Consider the following 24403-nt stretch of genomic DNA (forward strand, 5'->3'; position numbering starts at 1 on the left):
CATGGATCATCTCCCAATTTTTTTTTATCTCTGGACATGTCCACCACATTTGGTATAGAGTGCCTTTCATTCTATTACATCTCCAGCATTTATTACTATTTGATCTATTTGTTTTTGCCAGTCTGTCTGGTGCCATATACCATCTGTGGTGCATCTTCATATAATTCTCTCTTAATGAATACTAAGCTGTAAAATTTAATTTTTTTCCCCAAAACTTTTTCCAATCTTCAGAATCAATTGTACATCCTGAATCCCGTTCCCACTTTAGAATATTCTCTCCTTTGACTTCTTGATCTGGGAGGACTTTATCTAATAATCTATATATTTTAGAGAGTGTTTTTTGATTATTTTGCAAAACCTCTCTTTCTAATTTTGATATTTTATTTCCCAAATCCCCTACTTTTTGTTGGGTGTAGTGAAAGGTTAACCTTCTATGCCTGGAGCCTGAGAGGAGGAGCTTACAAGGGAAGTAAGCCAGGACGTGATCTCTGGAGAAGATCATTAAGCAAACAGTCTGTGAGCACCTAGAAAGGAATACTGTGATCACCAATAGTCAGCATGGATTTCTGAAAAATAAGTCATGTCAGACTAACCTGATCTCGATTTTGACAGAATTACAAGCCTGGTAGATGAAGGAAACACAGTGGAAGTAGCCTACCTTGTTTTCAGCAAGGCATTTGACAAGGTGCCCTATGATATTCTTGTAAAGAAGCTGGTAAAATGCGGACTTGACTATGCTACCACTCAGTGGATTTGTAACTGGCTGGCTGACCGAACCCAAAGGGTGCTCATCAATGGTTCTTCTTCATCCTGGAGAAGAGTGACTAGTGGGGTGCCACAGGGTTCTGTCTTGGGCCCGGTCTTATTCAACATCTTTATCAACGACTTGGATGATGGACTCAAGGGCATCCTGATCAAATTTGCAGATGACACCAAACTGGGAGGGGTGGCTAACACCCCAGAGGACAGGATCACACTTCAAAACGACCTTGACAGATTAGAGAACTGGGCCAAAACAAACAAGATAAACTTTAACAGGGAGAAATGTAAAGTATTGCACTTGGGCAAAAAAAATGAGAGGCACAAATAGAAGATGGGTGACACCTGGCTTGAGAGCAGTACATGTGAAAAGCATCTAGGAGTCTTGGTTGACCACAAACTTGACATGAGCCAACAGTGTGACGCGGCAGCTAAAAAAGCCAATGCAATTCTGGGCTGCATCAATAGGAGTATAGCATCTAGATCAAGGGAAGTAATAGTGCCACTGTATTCTGCTCTGGTCAGACCTCACCTGGAGTACTGTGTCCAGTTCTGGGCACCACAGTTCAAGAAGGACACTGACAAACTGGAACGTGTCCAGAGGAGGGCAACCAAAATGGTCAAAGGCCTGGAAACGATGCCTTATGAGGAACGGCTAAGGGAGCTGGGCATGTTTAGCCTGGAGAAGAGGAGGTTAAGGGGGGATATGATAGCCATGTTCAAATATATAAAAGGATGTCACATAGAGGAGGGAGAAAGTTTGTTTTCTGCTGCTCCAGAGAAGCGGACACGGAGCAATGGTTCCAAACTACAAGAAAGAAGATTTCACCTAAACATTAGGAAGAACTTCCTGACAGTAAGAGCTGTTCGACAGTGGAATTTGCTGCCAAGGAGTGTGGTGGAGTCTCCTTCTTTGGAGGTCTTTAAGCAGAGGCTTGACAACCATATGTCAGGAGTGCTCTGATGGTGTTTCCAGCTTGGCAGGGGGTTGGACTCGATGGCCCTTGTGGTCTCTTCCAACTCTATGATTCTATGACTTCATGACAATGGGTATAATTTAAAATTTTAAAATTGTATGAGAAAATTTAAAAATTGTAAGAACATAATATATGTATGTAAGAAATCCTAAACGCGAATAAAATAAAATAAATTTTAAAAAAAGAAAGTAATGCAAAACAGATTAATCAATTCCAGACTTTTAAAAACAACTCCTAAAACAGCAATTTAACATGAATTTTACTATCTAACGAGAGCACTGATCCATAAAATGAAAGCAATAATCAATGTACTGTACTATAAAAGAAAGAAGACAGTACTTTAGATTAAAATTAAAATTATTATTTTTTCTTACCTGCACTGATTGATAGACATTGTTTGGATGGGGGAGGGGCTTTTATACATTGCCGCAGTCACACAATCAATCAAAAACAGAGAACAAGCCACAGTCACAAAAACGAAAAAGCCAAATAAAAATGCAATTTATTTTAGCAAAAAAAAGAGCACCAGATATAAGCTCCAAATATCACCTCAGAACACTGCAATTGGAAATGGAAGGCTTTGATTACAATGGGGGGGGGCTCAAATTAGCAGCGCAACAGTGAAAACAGAAGCTCAGGAGCACGTTCAGCTTCCGAAGCAAAGTTCGCAAACTGGAACACTGACTTTCAGGTTTGCAGCATTCGAGTTCAAAGTTGTTCAGGAACTCAGCTGTTTGAGAACCGAGGTACCACTGTATATAGACATGGTTGCCATACATCCAGAATTGTAAACAGCGTCTGAGCGGAAATTGCTGAAATGTCCGGGAAAATCTCAACATGTGGCAGCCCATGTCGCAAGCGCAGATTTCAGCAAACTTCACTTGAAATGGATACGCCCCCCCAGTTCCTTTAAGCCCTCCTCAGAAGGCTTGGTTTCAGACCCTTGATAATCTTGATTGACTCCTCTGCATCATCTTCATGATGTTTCCCCTTAGCATATAGCAAGCTTTCAAACTCTGAGTTTTGTTCTGCAAATCCATTTTTTAAAATCAAACTTAAATGTTGCATTCAACTGATGGTAACTTGACCAGTCTCCCTCCCACCTAGAGGAAGAAGTTCCCTTTATAGGGACCCCACATACAATTAAGCAATACCACACGGCCCTAAACCTAACCTCCCAATACATCAACCTCAGCGGGTAAACATTTGCTCTGCTGTGTCAAAGTTTTACTGGACGGTTGGATAATATTGGCAAGAGCGCCTGTAATCTCACAGTCACCACTTCCCCAGAATAAGAATCTCTTCTGTCCAAACCAGTAAGTATGTCTGTAATTATGACAATCTGACCAATGCCCAGATAACAACAACAACAACAACAACAACAACAATAATAATAATAATAAATTTTATTTATATCCCGCCCTCCCCAGCCGAAGCCGGGCTCAGGGCGGCTAACAACACTAAAACAGTACAACATTATAAAAACATTATAAAAATTAATTAAAATCAAAATTGATGGCAACCATAAACTAAAGTTTTGTAAAGATTGCCAAAGGAGGGAGTCAGGCTGCGCCCTGACCAAAGCCAGGTGGAACAGCTCTGTCTTGCAGGCCCTGCGGAAAGATGTCAAGTCCTGCAGGGCCCTTGTCTCTTGTGACAGAGCGTTCCACCAGCTTGGAGCCACAGCCAAAAAAGCCCTGGCTCTAGTTGAGGCCAGCCTAACCTCTCTGTGGCCTGGGACCTTCAAGATGTTTTTATTTGAAGACCGTAAGTTCCTCTGTGGGGCATACCAGGAGAGGCGGTCCCGTAGGTACGAGGGCCCTAGGCTGTATAGGGCTTTGAAGGTTAAAACCAGCACCTTAAACCTGATCCTGTACTCCACCGGGAGCCAGTGCAGCTGGTATAGTACCGGATGAATGTGATCTCGCAGCGAAAACCCCATAAGGAGTCTCGCTGCGGCATTCTGCACCCGCTGGAGTTTCTGGGTCAGTCTCAAGGGCAGCCCCATGTAGAGCGAGTTACAATAATCCAGTCTGGAGGTGACCGTTGCATGGATCACAGTGGCTAGGTCAGGGCGAGAGAGGTAAGGAGCCAACTGCTTAGCTTGGCGGAGATGAAAAAATGCCGCCTTTGTTATAGCTGCAATCTGCGCCTCCATGGAGAGGGAGGTATCGAAGATTACACCCAAACTCTTAACGGACGGTGCTGGCACTAATTGCACTCCCGCAAGAGATGGGAGTTGCCCCCTCAGTCCCATGTCGTCCCGTCCCAGCCAGAGGACCTGTTGGGTGTAGTGAAGGGTTAACCTTCTGTGCCTCGAGCCTGAGAGGAGGCGCTTACAAGAGAAGTAAGCCAGGACGTTACGAAAGCAGCTTGGAATGCTGTGAGCTGAGTTGGAAGTGAAAGCAGCTTTGTTGCGTAGCTGCAAACAGAGGGAGAAGATGCAGCTTAAATCAGATGGAAGTTCTTCTTTGTAAATATGCTACTTTTGAGCAAATAAAGTGATCTTAGGACAGAAGAAACGTGTGGGACTTTTTTACTGCCCTTTCACACACGGACGCTGTGCAACTTTGCTATCTGCTAATTGCTTTACGACCTGCAGAGACTGGCAGGGGAGCGTGGCTGGACGCCAAACAATAAAGCAATAAATCTACCTAACAATGGTTATGGGTCTACACGAAGCGTGTGAGAAAGGGCTTTGGAAGACTTCAAAGGACTGAACGTCAGCTTGAGCGACTGCCAAGGCTTCAGAGAAAGCAGAGGGCAGATCGGAGGAGGCTGATGGAGAGAAGGAGCTTCGATGCCAGAACCTTCCGGAACGCCCAGTTGGCAGAAATGAGTGAGTACTCAAGCCACAGAAGGGAGAAGGGAAGCATGGCTCAGCCCCAGCCCCGAGAACATGGCTTTGAGCTTAAGCTGCCATGTCAGAAACTGACTAGCCAAAATTGGCTGGAGTGGAGTTTTCAAGCAGAGCTTTTCCTAGCGGGGGAGCAGCTGTGGGAAGTAATTAAGCCCCCACACAAGGCAGCTGGGAAAGCAGAGGCTGAAAGGGCTGCAGAGCAAAGCGAAGTGCAGAAGCGTGTGCTTGCTTTTTTGGCAGAGAATGTGGATGCTTATTTGGTGCCAGTTGTCCTGGGTGCAGGAAGGCCAGAGGCTGCTTGGCTAGCACTCCAAGAAGCTTGTGGAGCGGGAGTGGGAAGCAAGGGCTGAGACGTGGCTGCATCCGAAGGGGAGAGGCAAGATGGCGCCGGCCACATTCTTGAGAGTCAACACACAGCTGGGAGGAGCTGGGAGCCTCCACAGGGGGGCGAAGGGACTGTTGCTGTTGCTGGCAATGCTGCTGGTGCTTTTACTGAGCCTGGAAGCTGTATGGATGCTGCAACGTGTCTGTGTGAGGAGCCAGGAGAGAGGCCAAGAGTTGGGAGCCCTTTACCCACCAGAAGGGGTGCAGGAAAACGTCCTGGGAGCCCCATGAGTAGTGGGGTGGCAGTGAGCAGTGAAAGCTCAGAGACGCCTCTGTCCCCAAAAGCTGCCAAGAGTTGTTTACGTCGTGAGCCTGGGAAGCTGGAAAGAGCTGGAGGCTTCAAGGCCAGCCACCTGCAGCAAGTAGAGATAAGAGCTGTAGAGTTGTGTGGGAACGCTGAGACAAGTACGGTCTCCAAGGCAACTGAGAGAGTTGCATCTACGGAAGCTGTGAAGGTCGTGGGCAAGTCTTCCTGCGGGGGGGGGGGAGTCTGTTGCCATGACAACCAGAGAGGACACCTGCAGAAGCCCCAAGGAGGGGGGTAGTGAGACAATTGTTGCCATGGCGACCCAGGAATGTAAACAACGAGACTTTCTCACTGTAATAATAGACTCAGGTGCCACAAACTCGCTGGTGCCATCTCCTGGTCTTTTGAGGAATTGCAGGACAGTAAAAACTGAGAAATATGTGACGGTTGCTGATGGAAGCAGAAAAAGGCTGACGGAAACTGGTTTCTTCTTCTGTCCCTTTCTTAAGCATGAAGTCAAAGCTTATGCAGTGCCCGGTTTAACTAACTGTTTGTTAAGTGTGCATGATTTACTCATCGATGGTTTCCATGTTTCTTTTGCAGGTGACAAGTGTGAGTTTTCCAAGGATGGGAAACACGTGCATACAGTGCAGTCTAAAGATAATTTGTTTGCTGTAAATGTGCCTTTTTCCACAGGAGAGGATGACACCGAAGATGCGAAGGGCCAATGTGTGAATGTAGCACCTCACCATGGTTGTTCACATATTTGGCACCGACGCTTCGCCCATTTGAATTGGAATATCTTCAGAGAGCACCAGAGCTGACACAAGGGTGCAAATTTAATGTTTGTGACAAATTTTTAGATTGCAATGCATGTAAGCAGGCGAAAGTTGTGACATGCTCATATCCAAAGTCAGAGAGGCAGACCACACAACCCTTTGAATTAATTCATGCAGATTTGTGTGGACCCATGTCTGTTGAGTCACTGGGAGGTTCGAAGTATTCTCTGCTTTTGATTGATGATTTTTCGAGGTCTGCTTGGACCTTTGCCCTGAAAACGAAAGGGGAGGCGGCTAAAATGATCAGGGATTGGATCACTGCAGTTGAGGTAACCTTTTCCACCAAAGTTCGTGGTTTTCAAAGTGACAGAGGTTCTGAATTCACTGGTTCTGCTTTGCAGGATTTCTTTAGGGAGAAGGCGATTAGCCACAGACTGACCGCTCCTTACTCTCCGCAACAAAATGGGGTCGCAGAGAGACGGAACAGGACGGTGCAGGAAGCTGTGTCTGCGATCCTGTGGGACGCAGGACTACCCCTGAAATATTGGTCTGAAGCGACAAGATTTGTGGTCCATACCCAGAATAGAGTGTACAACTCTAGTGTAGGAAATACCCCGTATTTCTTACTGCATGGAAAGAAACCCAGGGTACACTACCTTCGTGTGTTCGGTTGTGAGGCTTGGGTGCTTATTCCAAAGGCTCTACGCAAGAAAGGTGAGCCAAGATCTAAAAGAATGATCTTTGTAGGGTATGAGCCTGGCTCAAAGGCCTGGCAGTTTGCGTACCCAAGTGGAGACCAGTCTAGATTGGTTATCAGCAACAGCGCTGAGTTCTGTGAGCAAGCTGGTTGGAAGCGTCTGCACGCTAATCCAGACGTGATTCCACAGTCGTTCTATGACTCAGACGTCGAGGAGGAAGAGGAACTTGTTGCTGGGGACCATGGTCCAGAGCAACAGAGTCCAAGGCAGGGACAGCTCAAGATCCCTCAGAGGGGGGAACCTAGAACACCTCCTCAGGCAAGTGTCAAGTTTGAGCCAAAGAGTGAGCCTTCTTCACCTGCTGGACCAGCTGTAAGGCCCAAGAGGCGCAGCAGGTCAGAGGGGGAAGACACCGAAGTTGAGGAAGATTTAGCTGGACCCAGTGAAGCAGCAGGGTCACCAGGAGTCACACTGAGGAGATCAGCGAGGACAAGGAGGCCTCCTGATAGGTACGACGCTTCAAGCGTCTGGGTAAATTCAGCCAGATGTGAACCTGAATCCTTCGAGGATATTCAGAGTTTACCTGAGGAAGAAGCAGATAAGTGGCACAGGGCAATGGACAAAGAGATGAAGTCCATGGAAGACCTAGGTGTGTTCTCACTCACAGAGTTGCCACCAGGAAAGCAGGCTGTTACTTGCAGGTGGGTTTACCGCTTGAAACCCACTGATGCTGGAGAGCCACAGTATAAAGCCAGATTAGTTGCTCGAGGATTCACTCAGAGGAAGGGAATACACTTCACGGAGGTGTATTCGCCAACGTCACGAGCGGAGACTCTGAGAACGCTTTTAGCTTGTGCAGCACAGAGAGGCTGGAAGGTAAACCACTTTGATGTGGATGTTGCCTACCTTAACTCAGATCTCCAGGAGGAGCTATACATGATTCCTCCTCCGGGGTTTGAGAACTTGAGGCAGGATGTTGTGTGGAGATTGCACAAATCCATCTATGGATTACGTCGATCTGCCAGAAACTGGAACATGTGCCTGAATGAAGCCTTAGAAGAGCTAGGTTTCAGGAGAAGTGTTGCGGATAGTTGCTTTTATTTGAGAGGTTCAGGAGCAACACAAGAGTTTTTGCTGATTTGGGTTGATGACGTGCTGTTCTTTTCAGAGACGGATGAACAGGCAGAGAAGTTTGCCAAAGAGCTAGGTAAACGGTTCAAGCTTAAGCAGCTTGGTGCTGTCAAAACCTATCTAGGTGTCAGTGTTGAGCGTGCACTGGATGGAAGTTTCTTGCTCAGCCAGAAAGGCAAAATCGAGCAATTGCTTCAGAAGTTCAGGATGAGTGATCGTGCAGGAGTGAGAAGTCCTATGGAGACTAGTTTTGTGAAGGACAGCCAGCAAGTAGAAGGCGCTGCGTTCGAAAATACTGAAGTGTTTCAGTCAGCCCTAGGGAGTTTGTTGTACTTGTCCCAGTGGAGCAGGCCTGACATAGCTTTTGCTGTAAATTTGCTGAGCAGGGAAGCTTCAAACCCTAGTGTGCAAGCCTGGAATGGCATCAAGAGAGTTCTGAGGTATTTGCAGGAAACTAAAGACTTTTGTCTTAGGTTGCCAGCACAAGGAGAAGTCAAACTGACTTGCTTTGTGGACTCAGATTGGGCTAATCTTGAGGATTGCAAGTCTGTGTCTGGCCTAGTGGTGAAGTTTGGGAACTCAGTAGTTGGATGGAGGTCCAAGAAGCAAAGTCTTATAGCGCTTTCATCCACTGAGGCTGAGTTCAGTGCTCTTTCAGAGGTGTGCAGAGAAGTAGAGTTCTATGCTTGCTTGGTGCAGGAACTCTGCGAAGTGGATTGTCTGCCGATACGTGTGTTCGAGGACTATCAACCATGCCTGCATTTGGCAGAGTCAGATCAGTTCAAGGCGAGAACTAAACACCTAGACATTCGCTTTCAGAATGTGTGCCAGAGTGTTCAGGAGGGATTAGTTGCACTGAAGTATTGTCCCTCTGCCAAGAACCTAGCTGATGGGTTCACAAAGCCACTCACCTTCCAAAGACACGGGGAGTTTTGCGAAGGTCTGGGTTTGGGACGACCAAGGGTCGATTCTCCCCTCAGGCGCGAGACAAGAGGGGGTGTTGGGTGTAGCGAAGGGTTAACCTTCTGTGCCTCGAGCCTGAGAGGAGGCGCTTACAAGGGAAGTAAGCCAGGACGTGACGAAAGCAGCTTGGAATGCTGTGAGCTAAGTGGGAAGTGAAAGCAGCTTTGTTGCGTAGCTGCAAACAGAGGGAGAAGATGCAGCTTAAATCAGATGGAAGTTCTTCTTTGTAAATATGCTACTTTTGAGCAAAAGTGATCTTAGGACAGAAGAAACGTGTGGGAGTTTTTTACTGCCCTTTCACACACGGATGCTGTGCAACTTTGCTATCTGCTAATTGCTTTACGACCTGCAGAGACTGGCAGGGGAGCGTGGCTGGACGCCAAACAATAAAGCAATAAATCTACCTAATCCTTCTGTCTTCGAAGGATTTAACTTCAACCGGCTCCCACGTAACCATCCAGCCACAGCCTCCAAGCATCTGATCAGTGTGTCTGGGGCCGAGTCAGGGTGGCCGTCCATCAACAGATAGAGTTGGGTGTCATCAGCATACTGATGGCAGCCCAGCCCAAATCTCCGGACAAGCTGGGCGAGGGGGCGCATAAAAATGTTAGAAAGCATCGGAGAGAGTATCACACCCTGGGGCACACCACAGACCAAGGAGTGGCGGGATGACAATTCCCCCCCAAGCCAGGTCGGAGCGAAACAATACAAACTTAAAGCTTTTGCAGATGACCTAGTTTTGACCCTGCAGGAGCCAGAATCTAGTACGAAAAGAGTATTACAATTGATTCAGGACTTTGGTCGGGTGGCGGGATTTAAATTAAACAAACAGAAAACCAAGGTGCTGGGGAAAAATTTGACAGACATAGAGTCAGAACGGTTTCAGAGAGAAACAGAACTAACTATGGTTAAAAAGGTAAAGTACCTAGGGGTAAACATAACAGCAAAAAACCTGAGTCTATTCAAGGATAACTATGAAAAATGTTGGTCTGAAATTAAGAGAGACTTGGATACTTGGACAAAATTGAAGCTTTCTTTGTTAGGCCGAATTGCTGCTATTAAGATGAATGTATTGCCAAAAATGTTGTTTTTGTTTCAAACATTACAGATTGTGGACAAAACGGAGTGCTTCCGGAAGTGGCAGAAAGATATATCTAAATTTGTCTGGCAGGGCAAAAAGCCCAGAATTAAGTTTAAGATATTAACAGATGCGAAAGAAAGAGGGGGCTTTGCCCTGCCAGACTTAAAGTTGTACTATGAAGCCGCAGCTTTCTGCTGGCTAAAAGACTGGCTACTTCTCGAAGACACTGACGTACTGGACCTGGAAGGTTTTAACAATGCTTTTGGTTGGCATGCATACTTATGGTATGACAAAGTTAAGATCAATAAGGCCTTTAAGAACCATATTATCAGGAAAGCAGTGTTTAATGTCTGGACAAAATATAAAGACTTATTGGAAAATAAAACTCCAAGGTGGCTTTCACCTCTGGAGGCTAAGGCCCGAAAAAGACCCAATATGGAGGCCAAATGGCCAAAATATTGGGAAATATTAGAAAAAGATGGAGACAATTGGAAATTGCAGAGTTTGGAGAAAATGAAGGATAAGGTGCGAGACTGGTTACATTATGCTCAGATTAAAGAAGTTTTTAAAAATGACAAAAAGTTAGGGTTCCAGGTGGAGAAATCGAAGTTAGAAACAGAAGTTAGAAGAAGTTAGAAGAAGTTAGAAACAGAAGGCTCATCGCAGCTATCTGCCAATCACCCATTCCCACCACCCTTCTGAGTAATACCCCTCCCCACCTTCTCACTATATAGAAAGGTCCGGTGACTTCTGTTTCAGTGTATCTGAAGAAGTGTGCATGCACACGAAAGCTCATACCTAGAACTAACTCAGTTGGTCTTTAAGGTGCTACTGGAAGGAATTTTTTTTATTTTGTTTTGACCATGGCAGACCAACACGGCTACCTATCTGTAACAGAAACAGAATTGTTAGAACCAAAGACCAAGGTACTATCTAGAATGTATAACTTGCTGCTAAAATGGAATACACAAGACGAAATGGTTAAATCGGCTATGATAAAATGGGCACAGGACATTGGGCATAACATTATGTTTGAGGACTGGGAAAGGTTGTGGACCACTGGGCTGAACTTCACCGCATGTAATGCTCTGAAGGAAAATGTAATGAAAATGATATATAGATGGTACATGACCCCAGTTAAACTTGCCAAAATATACCATTCGTCTGATAATAAATGTTGGAAATGTAAAGAAAATGAAGGAACATTCTTTCACCTCTGGTGGACATGCCCTAAGGTGAAGGTCTTCTGGGAAATGATATATAATGAGCTGAAAAAGGTATTTAAGTATACCTTCACAAAGAAACCAGAGGCCTTCCTTCTGGGTATTGTCGGCCAGAAGGTGTTAAAGAAGGATCGAACATTTTTTATGTATGCAACAACGGCAGCAAGGATTCTCATCGCAAAAAACTGGAAAACTCAAGATCTACCCACACTGGAAGAGTGGCAGATGCAGCTGATGGACTATATGCAACTGGCCGAGATGACTGGCAGAATCCGTGATCTGGGAGAAGAGAAGATGGAGGAAGACTGGGAGAAATTCAAGATGTATCTACAAAAACATTGTAATTTGGTTGAATGTTAAGAAGGATGCTAGATTATAAAAAACTGGCCACCACTAAACTAGATTTAAATTTGATGATAAGTGAGACTAAAGAAAATATAAAATTTTTTGGAAGAAGTGCTAGATTATATTTGAATGAGTGGACATGAGATTGTAAACAAGTTGATAATTTGTTTGGAAAAAAATTTTAACGATGTAAATGGGAGCGGGAGACGTGAGGGAGTCCAAAGAAGTGATGAAATTGTTGTGATAGAAGTAAGATCGTTTATTATTTGTGCATTTATATTTAAAAACTTTAATAAATATTTATATATATAAAAAAAGACAATTCCCCCCCAAGCGCCACACTCTGTCCCCGACCAGAGAGAAACGAGCACAGCCATTGAAGGACTGTGCCCTGGATCCCCACATGACTTAAGCACTATATTGGACTCCTCTCCATGGGTTCCCCCCTGAATATAGAGCATGGTCCAATCCCCTGGACATTCTCAGACTTACAGAAGTCCTTCTCAAGGTCTTAAAGGAATCTAAAGAGGTGATTCAAGCAACACAAAAGGAGATTCCTCCTAGAGATCAGGAGGAACTTTCTGATAGTAAGAGCCAGCAGTGAAAAGGAACTCCCTCAGAAAGGGGTGGACTCTCCTTCATTGGAGGTATTTAAGAGGAAGTTGGATGGCCATCTGTCATGGATGCTTGAAATGAGTTTTTTTCTGCATCGGCAGGGGTTGGACTAGATTCCAAATCTTCCATTCTATTATTTACCCTGCTGTGAGTTCTTGAATTGACTTATTTACAAGTGAAATTTTATCCACATTCCATGCGCTGATATGCTTTCAACTCTGTATGAATTATTTGGTGGGCCATGAGAGTGGCACTCTGACTGAAGCTCTTCCCACATTCCAAACACTAAGAGGTTTTCTCACTTGTATGAATTATTTGATGGGAAGCGAGACTGTGGCTCTGACTGAAGCTCTTCCCACATTCCAAACACTGATAGGGTTTCTCCCCCGTATGAATTCTTTGATGGGAAGTGAGATATGATCTGTGACTGAAGCACTTCCCACATTCGAAACACTGATAGGGTTTCTGCCCCGTATGGATTCTTTGATGGGAAGTGAGATGATGTCTGTGACTGAAACTCTTTCCACATTCCAAGCACTGAAAGGGTTTCTGCCCTGTATGGATTCTTTGATGGGAAGTGAGACTTTGGCTGTGACTGAAGCTCTTTCCGCATTCCAAGCACTGAAAGGGTTTCTCCCCTGTATGAATTCTTTGATGGGAAGTGAGATGTTGTCTGTGACTGAAGCTCTTTCCACAATCCAAGCACTGATATGGTTTCTCCCCTGAATGGATTCTTTTATGGATTATGAGATGGGGGCGTTGACTGAAACTCTTCCCACATTCAAAGCACTGATAGGGTTTCTCCCCTGTATGGATTCTTTTATGGATTATGAGATAGGGGCTTTGACTGAAACTCTTCCCACATTCAAAGCACTGATAGGGTTTCTCCCCTGTATGGATTCTTTGATGCAAAGTGAGACTGCTGCTTTCACTGAAGCTCTTTCCACATTCCAAGCACTGATGTGGTTTCTCTCCTGTATGAACTTTGTGATGGGAATAGAGACTCCGACTGTGGCTGAAGCTCTTCCCACATTCAAAGCACTGATAGGATTTCTCCCCTGTATGAATTCTTTGATGAAAAGTGAGAGTGTCCTTTCGACTGAAGCTCTTTCCACATTCAAAGCACTGAAAGGGTTTCTCTCCTTTATGAAGTTTTTTATGGGAAGCGAGACTGCTGCTCTGACTGAAGTTCTTTCCACATTCCAGGCACTGATAGGGTTTCTCCCCGGTATGAATTCTTTGATGGGAAGTGAGATGTTGTCTGTGAATGAAGCTCTTCCCACATTCTAAGCACTGATAGGATTTCTCCCCAGTATGCATTCTTTGATGCAAAGTGAGACTGTCCTTTCGACTGAAGCTCTTCCCACATTCCAAGCACTGATAGGGTTTCTCCCCTGTATGAATTCTTTGATGGGAAGTGAGACTATCGCTGTGACGGAAGCTCTTCCCACATTCGAAGCACTGATATGGTTTCTCCCCCGTATGACTTCTTTGATGGGAAGTGAGACCCTGCCTCTGACTGAAGCTTTTTCCACATTCCAAGCACTGATATGGTTTCTCCCCTGAATGAATTCTTTGATGGGAAGTGAGATTTGAGCTGCAACTGAAGCTCTTCCCACATTCCAGGCACTGAAAGGGTTTCTCCCCTGTATGAATTCTTTGATGGGAAGTGAGACTCTGCCTGTGACTGAAGCTCTTCCCACATTCCCAGCACTGATAGGGTTTCTCCCCTGTATGAATTATTTGATGGCAAGTGAGTTGTGCGCTTTGATTAAAGCTCTTTGCACATTCTAAGCATTGATAGGGTTTCTCCCCCGTATGAATTCTTTGATGGGAAGTGAGATGATCCTTTCGACTGAAGCTCTTCCTACATTCTCTGGAGTGATACAATTTCTCTCCTCTGTGAATTCTTTCATGTGAAGTGAGGCTATCCCTCCGAATGAAGCTCTTTCGTTGATGGGAGGTGGACTGGGAGCTCTGGCCGACGTTCTCTCCATACTCTGAATATTTATTTGATTTCTCCGATATGTGGATTCTGTTGTGGTCCCCCTTGTTCTTCCCTTCCCATTCATCACCATCTGCAATGAAGAAAAAAGGTAATTATCGCCTCAGGAAGAAATGGAGCTCCAGATTATTGAACAGAGTTCCCCGCCCCCCCCCAACTCACTAAGAGACTTGAGAGTGCTCCGTTTCAGCCTCAAGAGGACAGCCTTGAAGTCTAACTTAACGGCATTCTAGATGTGTGGCATCTTCAACCCCCTAACACTTGAGCATGCCTGAGGGGTGCCTGATTCTCTTGAAACCAATGGGCCACACTGCCTGCATACTGTGATCAGGGTTCAGATGACACAGAACCATCAAACCCACCACCTGAGCCCTCCCCCAGCAATGCACTGCCATGTTAGGGTAAGTCGTGCTAACTCTGCATTGCTGCCCCGGACCCCAACCCCACTCAGAGCGAAGGGGACGTGGTTCACATCCATTATTGAACAAAGATAATGAATGCTTGTGATAAAGGAAGGACTGAAGTTAGATGTGAGGTCTTACAATAGTTTTCACTGCCTTTGTTGGCTGGTATTAACTGACATATTGCTTGGCTTTCATTTGGGATAGATTTGATTTGGCTCAATCCTGGAATCCACCCCATATGCAAGGTCAGTCATCTCTTTGGTCAATCAAATGCAAACAGAAGCCAAAACAACAAACCTAACAGAAGTTACTTCAACTTCCCTAAAAACTCTCAAGCCCACAATTAAGAAGGCCTGGGTGGTTCAGACAAGCCTGGTCATTGTTTCAAAAGGCATGACTAGACAAAGAATATTCACAAACAGTTGATATCCCTCCACTCAGGGCTCACGGTGTGGATGTTAGAATCCCAGATGCTGTTGGTCTCCTTCCAAATAGTGGAGGTTCATCAAATAGAGCAGGGGTGTCCAACAGGTCGATCACGATCTACTGGTAGATCCCTGCAAGGTTTTGGTCAATCGCAGTCAATCGCTGACCCCCTCCCGGATCCTCCCTCCATTGTTGGAGAATGGAAGACAGAGCTTACAAACCGAGGCTGGAGGCTGTTTTCCCCCCAGCGCTCCTTTGGTGAGTTGCTAATAAAAGCTCAACAACTTTGACCTGAACCCCTCAAAAACAGGGGTAGATCACTCCCAGTTTTGAATTCTGTGAGTAGATCGCAGTCTCTTGGAAGCTGGCCACCCCTGAAATAGAGGTAGGCATGGAATTTCAAAACTGATGTTATGATCTAACAGGGAATTTTAACGAGAGGGTCCATGATCCCTCAATTCTCCTTCTTGACTTCCTTACAAAAAGCTCTCTTGTCAGGATCCAGCAACGTCCGTGTCTCCTCTGAAACAAGCAGGAACATCTTCACCCTGCACACTCCCCATCAGCTGTTGCCCCAATCTAAATTTGGTCTAAATTTAAAGCTTTTTCTAAATATCTTTCTTCACTTTGAATCTCCTTTCCTTTTTATGAGGAGATCAACTCTGTATAGTTTAATTGGTAACAGAAGAGGGAAAATGACTACTACTCACACTTAATCTTAAGGTTCAAAATTGGGAAAGGAGTATGGCAAGGCTCTATATTGTCTCCCTGCTTATTTGACTTATATGCAGAATTCATCATACGAAAGGCTGGGCTGGATGAATTCCAAGCCGGAATTAAGATTGCCGGAAGAAATATCAACAACCTCAGATATGAGTATGACACAACCTTGATGGCAAAAAGTGAGGAGGAATTAAAGAACCTTTTAATGAGGGTGAAAGAGGGGAGCGCAAAATATGGTCTGAAGCTCAACATCAAAAAAACAAAGATCATGGCCACTGGTCCCATCACCACCTGGCAAATAGAAGGGGAAGAAATGGAGGCAGTGAGAGATTTTACTTTCTTGGGCTCCATGATCACTGCAGATGGTGACAGCAGTCATGAAATTAAAAGACGCCTGCTTCTTGGGAGGAAAGCAATGACAAACGTAGACAGCATCTTAAAAAGCAGAGACATCACCTTGCCAACAAAGGTCCGTATAGTTAAAGCTATGGTTTTCCCAGTAGTGATGTATGGAAGAGGGCTGGACCATAAAGAAGGCTGAGAGCTGAAGAATTGATGCTTTTGAGTTATGGTGCTGGAGGAGACTCTTGAGGGTCCCATGGACTGCAGGAAGATCAAACCTATCCATTCTGAAGGAAATCAGCTCTGAGTGCTCACTGGAAGGACAGATCCTGAAGATGAGGCTCCAATACTTTGGCTATCTCATGAGAAGAGAAGACTCCCTGCAAAAGACCCTGATGTTGGGAAAGATGGAGGGCACAAAGAGAAGGAGAGAAAGAAGACGAGATGGTTGGATAGTGTTCTCGAAGCTACCCTCTTTGGCGATGGGGACCCTCATCTGAAGGACAAGGGAGGTCGGGGTTCGAATCTCTGCGACGGGGTGAGCTCCTGTTGCTCTGTCCGAGCTTCTGCCAACCTAGAAGTTCAAAAACATATTAGTACGAGTGGTAACTCAGATTACAGACACTTTAGGTTACAGACTCCACTAACCGAGAAATAGTACCTTGGGTTAAGAACTTTACTTCAGGATGAGAACAGAAATTGTGTGGCGGTGACAGCAGGTGGCCCCATTAGCTAAAGTGGTGCCTCAGGTTAAGAACTGTTTCAGGTTAAGAACGGACCTCCAGAATGAATTAAGTTTTTAACCCGTGGTACCACTGCACCTCCTATAGTTAAAGCTATGGTTTTCCCAGTAGTGATGTATGGAAGTGAGAGCTGGACCATAAAGAAGGCTGAGAGCTGAAGAATTGATGCTTTTGAATTATGGTGCTGGAGGAGACTCCTGAGAGTCCCATGGACTGCAAGAAGATCAAGCCTATCCATTCTTAAGGAAATCAGCCCTGAGTGCTCAACTGGAAGGAGAGATTGTGAAGCTCAGGCTCCAATACTTTGGCCACCTCATGAGAAGACTCCCTGGAAAAGACCCTGATGTTGGGAAAGATGGAGGACACAAGGAGAAGGGGACGGCAGAGGACGAGATGGTTGGATAGTGTTCTCGAAGCTACCAGCATGAGTTTGACCAAACTGCGGGAGGCAGTGGAAGACAGGAGTGCCTGGCATGCTCTGGTCCAGGGGGTCACGAAGAGTCGGACATGACTAAATGTTGTTTAAACAACAACAATTCAGTCGGACATTGTTGCAGTCATGTCACAGGAAACAACTACTGGAACAAAAGACATTTGGTGGAAACTAAAGACGCTATGCCCGTGGCTGAGGATAATTGTTTGAACCCTTCCAATGGGTATGGGGGGGGGGTTTCGAAAAAAATTGTACGGGAAATGTAAAATTTGGAAGCAGATAATATATGTATGTAAAAAATCCTGAACTCGAATAAAATAAAATAAAAATTTAAAAAAGAAAGTAATGCAAAACAGATTAACCCGTTCCAGACTTTTAAAAACAACTCCTAAAACAGCAATTTAATATGAATTTTACTATCTAACGAGACCATTGATCCATAAAATGAAAGCAATAATCAATGTACTGTACTATAAAATAAAGAAAACAGTACTGTACATTAAAATTAAAATTAATTTTAATTGTTTGGATGGGGGGTTTTATACATTGTCACAGTCACACAATCAATCAAAAACAAAGAACAAGTCACAGTCACAAAAAGCCAAATAAAAACGCAATTTTTTGTGGCAAAAATAAAAGCACCAAATATAAGCTCCAAGTATCACCTCAGAACACTACAATTGGAAATGGAAGGCTTTTATTACAATGGGGGGATGCAAATTAGCAGCAGAACAGTGAAAACAGAAGGAAGAAGGCTTTGATTACAATGCAGGGGGACACAAATTAGCAGCGCAACAGTGAAAACAGAAGCTCAGGAGCACATCCGGCTTCCGAAGCAAAGTTCGCAAACTGAAACACTGACTTCCAGGTTTGCAGCATTCGAGTTCAAAGTTGTTCAGGAACTAAGCTGTTTGAAAACCACTGTATGTAGATATGGTTGCCATATTTTCAGAACTGCAAGTAGCGTCTGGGAGGAAATTGCTGAAATGTCCGGGAAAATCTGGACCTATGGCAGCCCATGTCGCAAGTGTAGATTTCGGCAAACTTCACTTAAAATAGATTCCCAGTTCCTTCAAGCCCTCCTCATAAGGCTTGGTTTCAGACCCTGGATCATCTTGATTGACTCCTCTGCATCATCTTCATGAAGTTTTCCCTTAGCGTGTAGCAAGCTGTAAACCTTAAATTTACTTTCCACAGTTGTTCCCATAAAGCAAAGTCAATGTTGTGTCCTACATCTCTGGCCCAGATTGTCACTGATGATTTCATCATTGCATTCTTTGTGTGCCACTCAAATAATATGTTATACATTTTAGATACTATTTTAACCCTGGAGCCTAATAAATCCCTTTCAAACTGTGAGTTTTGTTCTGCAAATCCATTTTTTAAAATCTAACTTAAATGTTGCATTCAACTGATGGTAACTTGACCAGTCACCCTCCTACCTAGATGAAGAAGTTCCCTTTATAGGGACCCCACATACAATTAAGCAATACCACACGGCCCTAAACCTAAACTCCCAATACATCAACCTTAGCGGGTAAACTATTGGTCTGCTGTGTCAAAGTTTTACTGGACGGTTGGATAATATTGGCGAGAGCGCCTGTAATCTCACAGTCACCACTTCCCCGGAATAAGAATCACTTCCGTCCAAACCAGTAAGTATGTCTGTAATTATGACAATCTGACCAATGCCTAGATGACTTAAGCCCTATATCAGACTCCTCTCCATGGGTTCCCCCCTGAATATAGAGCATGGTCCAATCCCCTGGACATTCTCAGACTTACAGAAGTCCTTCTCAAGGTCATGAATGAATCTGAAGAGGTGATTCAAGCAACACAAAATGAGATTCCTCCTAAAGATCAGGAAGAACCTTCTGATAGCAAGAGCCAGCAGTGAAAAGGAACTCCCTCAGAAGGGAGTGGACTCTCCTTCATTGGTGGTATTTAAGAAGAAGTTGGAAGGGCCATCTGTCATGGATGCTTGAAATGAGGTTGTTTCTGCATTGGCAGGGGTTGGACTAGATTCCTAATCTACCATTCTATTATTCACCATGCGGTGAGTTCTTGAATTGACTTTTACGAGTGATATTTTATCCACATTTCATGCGCTGATATGCTTTCAACCCTGTATGAATTACTGAGACAATCCGTGATGGGTGCGGTCAAGTGGGCGAAGTTCTTGATGAACTTCCGGTAGAAGTTGCTGAACCCGAGGAACCTCTGCACATCCTTCCGTGTTTTGGGGGTCTTCCATTCCAGCACTGCCTGCACCTTGCTGGGGTCCATGGCTAAGCCCCTGTCCGACAACTTGTATCCCAGAAATTCCACTTCTCTGGCGTGAAATTGGCACTTCTCCAGCTTGACCCACTACTGATGCTTCTGCAGCCTCTTCAGCACTTCCCTGACGTCCTGGACATGCTGTTTCTCATTGTCCGAATAGATCAGGACGTCGTCCAGAAATGCTACGCAGTTTTTGTACAGCAGGGGTCCCAGCACATGGTGCATGAAGCTTTGAAAACAGGCTGAGCCTGACTGTAATCCAAATGGCATGACCAGGTACTCAAAGGCCCCTAGGGGGGTAAACATGGTGGTTTTCCATTCGTCCCCCTCCCTCATCCTAATCAAATTGTATGCTCCCCTGAGGTCCAGCTTGGTAAAGATCTTCCCCTTCCTTACCCGAGTTAGAATGTCATCAATTCTGGGAATTGGGAAGGTCACGGGTTCCGATACGAGGTTCAATTTTCTATAGTCCACGACCAGCCTGGGCTGATCCATGTTTTTTTTGTCCACAAAGAACACAGGGCTGCCCCCCACTGCCTTAGATTCCCTTATGAAACCCCTTTTTAGGTTCTTGTCAATAAAGTTCCGCAACTCCTGCATCTCCCTGTCCGACATGGCATACAGCTTACCCACTGGCAGCTGCGCCCCAGGGAGTAGGTTGATTTGGCAGTCAAAGGGCCTATGTGGTGGCAGCCTGTCTGCCTCCCTTTCGCTGAAGACCTCCTGTAAGTCAGCGTACTGTGGCGGCACCTCTCCTCTTGGCTTCATGTCGTTTCTGCCACTCTGGCCAACCTCAACCTGGGCTTTCTCCCCCTAGACAGTGTTCCAAACAGTGAGCTGACCCAAAGGTGACTGTCGGTTGATGCCAAGCCACCACTGGATCGTGTAGCACTAGCCAGCTCATGCCTAATATTATCGGGGGTCCCGCCAGTGTGGCCACATGAAAGGCAATGGTTTCTGTGTGTCTGGAAACCCTCATTCTCATTGGTGGGGTTTGATGTGTCACCTCCCCTCCCAGCAGCTCCCTGCCATCTATCGTGGTGACCTGGAGAGGAAAATCAAGTGGCAGCAGGTGGAGTTGGTGCTCTAGTGCGAACTCCTTGCTAAAAAAATTACAGCAGCTGCCTGAATCCAGCATTGCCTTCACCTTGACTGGGTGTCCATTTGGGAGTTATAGCACCACCTCTATCGCTATTGACGCCTTGGGTGGGTCTGGTTGGGGCACTTCCATTAGTTGCTCGCCTGGCTGCTGTGCCCCCCTGTGGGCAGCCAAGCGTTGGCGTTTCCCTGCACCTTGTCCTCCGCCCCCTCCTCCTCGCTACCAGCGGCTCCCACCATCCCTTGCCAAGCCTTTCTTTGTGAACAGGCCCTGGCAAAGTGTCCTGGCCGTTGGCAGAGGAAACACTTCTTGGTGCTTTTGCCAGCCTTTCCCTCCCTTTTGCACCCTTGGTTGGCGCTTGAAACCTCTTGCGCGCGCTCCATCGATTTCCATTGGCTCAACGGACCCGGAAGGCTGCTTTGGCATCTCAGGAATGCGGTAGTCAGGGCAACGCTCTCCTCTCTCTTCCCACCTTTCCAAAGCGCGCGTTTCCTGCCGAGCTCCTATCGCAAGCGCCGCTTTGGTCAATTCGTCCATAGATTGCGGGCGGGGCGCACGGGAGAGCTCGTCCTTCACGGTTGGGTACAACCCCTCCTCAAACAGCATCCGTATAGGCGGGTCAACTAGGTCCCATTCGAGCCGGTGTATTAGCATCGCAAAACGGGACCAATAGTCTCTAACGGATAGGTCCCCCTGCTTGTACCTCATCAGCTCCTGCTGGGTTACACTCTGCCCAATTTGGCTTGAATACATCGCGTCCATAGCCTGGAGGAACTTCCGAACGTCCCTCATGGCAGCATTCTGCGTGGCCATTAGGGGCCTGACCCATTCACGCGCCCCATCCTGAAGGTGCCCCACGATATATGCCACCCTCTCAGCATCGTCAGCAAAGTCATCGTGCTGCAGTTCCAAAGCGTACTCTATTTCCGTTCGGAACGCGTTATAGACCTGGGGCTTCCCCCCAAACTTGTGTACCAGTCTCGGCACTTTCTTTGCCACTGGGGTGGGTCTAACCTGCGCATCCTGAGTTCGCCTTTCATCCAGCAGAGCTGTTCCAGGTCCCGGTTCCTCTTCACCAAGTCCTGCACACTCGCAGCTTGCTCCGCTGCACCGGCACCTCCAGTCTGCTCATGGTTCCTTGCCTGTGCACAAGTAACTTCAGCCACTGACGGATTGCTGTAATGGTTGTAAGGGGTTACTTGTGCGTAAGTTGCCTTCAATTTTGGTTAGATTGCCTGGCTCACCATGCCTTGGCTGACAGCCCACACTCCGTGGCCGGTTAGTCGCTTGCAGAATCCGTCAGTGGGCGTTTCTTGAACCTCTTCCAGCATAAGAGCTGTTTGACGCCAAGTCTCCTCCTACTTTCCCTGCGCGGAACTCGTCTGCGCAAGTAAGGGGAAGGCAGAGGCATGTCAGCGCTCTCCCCACTAGTCTCTGGTGAAGGGTCTTGGAGACCTGTCTCCAAATCCTCCATCTCCTTCTCTTCTCTACTGGTGTTACGCTGAATTCCTTCCCCCTGCTGCTCCTTTCTCCAGCATCGCTTTGGAGCCCTGCCTCCACCTCTCGCTCTGATGTCAGTTCCCTGACATTGATGTTATGATCTAACAGGGAATTAGAGGGTCCATGATCCCTCAATTCTCCTCCTTGACTTCCTTACAAAAAGCTCTCTTGTCAGGATCCAGCAACGTTCGTGTCTCCTCTGAAACAAGCAGGAACATCTTCACCTGCACACTCCCCATCAGCTGTTGCCTCAGTCTAAATTTGGTCTAAATTTAAACTTTTTTTCTAAATATCTTTCTTCACTTTGAATCTCCTCTCATTTTCATGAGGAGACCAACTCTGTACAGTTTAATTGGTAACAGAAGATGGAAAATGACTATTACTCACACTTAATCTAAGCACGACAGTCACAAGAGCTTCTGACTAGGAATTCGGCTATGCGATGTTGAATGTTCTCTATTCTCCGCTGTTTACCCTTTTTTGTTTCAATTTATACCAATTCATGAACCCAGAACTCATACACTGATCACCAACGAGGAACGACATGTTATTCCTGCAAATTTATTTAGTCTACATATTTGTATCATATATTAGTCTTATACGATCCTTGTTTTTAAAAGAAAATGAAAAGTTATTGCTAAAAGAAAAGAAAAAGGCAAAACACAGAGGCCCCATCGGCAATCAGTCCTGAAATTAGGATCAGGTAATTTAAAAAATCATGACTTCTAGTGCTGTGCAATGGATCAGTGAGTTCTCTGACATTAGTAGGGCATTCAGAGCCCAGTACTGGCGCCAATGCATCACGGTGGCCGGGGAGCTGTGACGTATTCCTGGCTCAAATTGCCTGCAGATGTCAAAGGCGCTGGAAGGCAGGTGGAGGAACCCAAAAAGGTGCTCACCTTCTCAAACTCCATCCGCCTGCCTGCCTCATCCCACCCCCAAAATGAGCTTTCTTTAGAGAAGCTCTCTTTGGAGCAGGGCCCGTGGCACTCGGGGAGAGACCAGAAATTTTGTAACCACTCCAGGTCAACACCATCTTTTCCCTTAATTCCTTTAAAAAAAAAAAAATACATGTTTTTATTAGGAATTCCAACATAACAATTTTAACAAAAATACATCATCCACATTATTCCCCCCCCCATTTCCCCCTAAAAAAGAAAAAAATCCCTCCCCACCCCCAAGACTTCCCCCAGCTCCTCTCTCTGGTTTCGCAACACATAATTTTATCTGCATGTTATAAAATTGTAAAAATCCTCAATTTATCTCTATATATTACCAATAAAGAGTTTGTAATGAAGTTGGGAAATAGAAGAAGAGGAGGAGGAGGAGGAGGAGTTTGGATTTGATATCCCGCTTTATCACTACCCGAAGGAGTCTCAAAGCGGCTAACATTCTCCTTTCCCTTCCTCCCCCACAACAAACATTCTGTGAGGTGAGTGGGGCTGAGAGACTTCAGAGAAGTGTGACTAGCCCAAGGTCACCCAGCAGCTGCATGTGGAGGAGCGGAGACGCGAACCCGGTTCACCAGATTAGGTGAATACCACTCTTAACCAGAACACCACACTGGCTCTTAGCAAGTTAAAACTATGGCTCATGCTAAAGAAGAGCATTATGGGAGAGCCAAACGCTGTAGAATTCTTGGAATGTGTATCTGCTTCTTTAATTGCAGACTTTCTGTCTCAAAGAGTGTGAATAAGTTATCTTCTCCATCTGCAGGAAGGAGGTTCCTAGCTGATTTGTAGCCTTGACACCTGGCTATCTTAGATGCCCTTTCTGTGTGGAAAAGCTTATGAAGCTCAATTTACAACTCAAATAATCTGGTCTGGCTTTGGGAATGCTTTTCATCTTCAAGGCCTTTTGATAAACAGGATTCGGCTGTTGAGGCTCCTAACAAGCCTGAGATATTGTTCTATCTAACCATTGGCGAGTTGCTAATTAATCTAAAGAACTAATTGGCTTTTGAGTTTTGAATCCACGTGGGTTCAAAGGGGATAAAACCTAAGGAAGCCAACTTGCAATTCCCTAACATACCTTGCCATGTGAGACCATTGTCTTGCAAAGAGGACTTGCCCTGATGCCAGGGATGTGGAGAACAGTTCTGTTTCACACTTTCATTCTCGTTGTATGTTCTGTAGTTAGTGATATTGAAAAATGGTTTTATTTTCTGTTTGGGAATTGTAAGAGGTGTGCCAACTTTTATGTTTGAATAATCTTGGTCTTTAAAAAATTCTGGAAAAAGGACTTTTCCCTGTTTCTGTCTTTTATGCCTTTCTGCCAGGGAAGCCAAACCAGTACCTGACCACTTAGTCGCCTACCAGAGCCTGATGGATTTCTGTCTGTGTCACAGTAAAGTGACACAGTGTGGGGCAGCCTGGAAAAACTGAAG

General features: G+C 45.6%; 1 protein-coding gene and 1 long non-coding RNA gene across 2 annotated transcripts in view; one reads left to right on the forward strand and one right to left on the reverse strand.

The window, feature by feature from the left end:
• LOC309337390 overlaps positions 1-24403 on the forward strand; it is an 80907-nt gene that overhangs the window by 30107 nt on the left and 26397 nt on the right. The window lies entirely within an intron of this gene.
• LOC309336658 (uncharacterized protein) overlaps positions 11852-24403 on the reverse strand; it is a 30546-nt gene continuing 17994 nt past the window's right edge. Inside the window, exon 4 of the mRNA XM_081852783.1 lies at positions 11852-14140. Coding sequence (XP_081708909.1) covers positions 12348-14140 — 1793 coding nt within the window. The 3' untranslated portion in view covers positions 11852-12347. The remainder of the gene's footprint in view (positions 14141-24403) is intronic.

Source organism: Podarcis erhardii (genome assembly GCF_964252035.2).
Source record: "Podarcis erhardii genome assembly, chromosome: 2".
Lineage (NCBI taxonomy): Eukaryota > Metazoa > Chordata > Lepidosauria > Squamata > Lacertidae > Podarcis > Podarcis erhardii.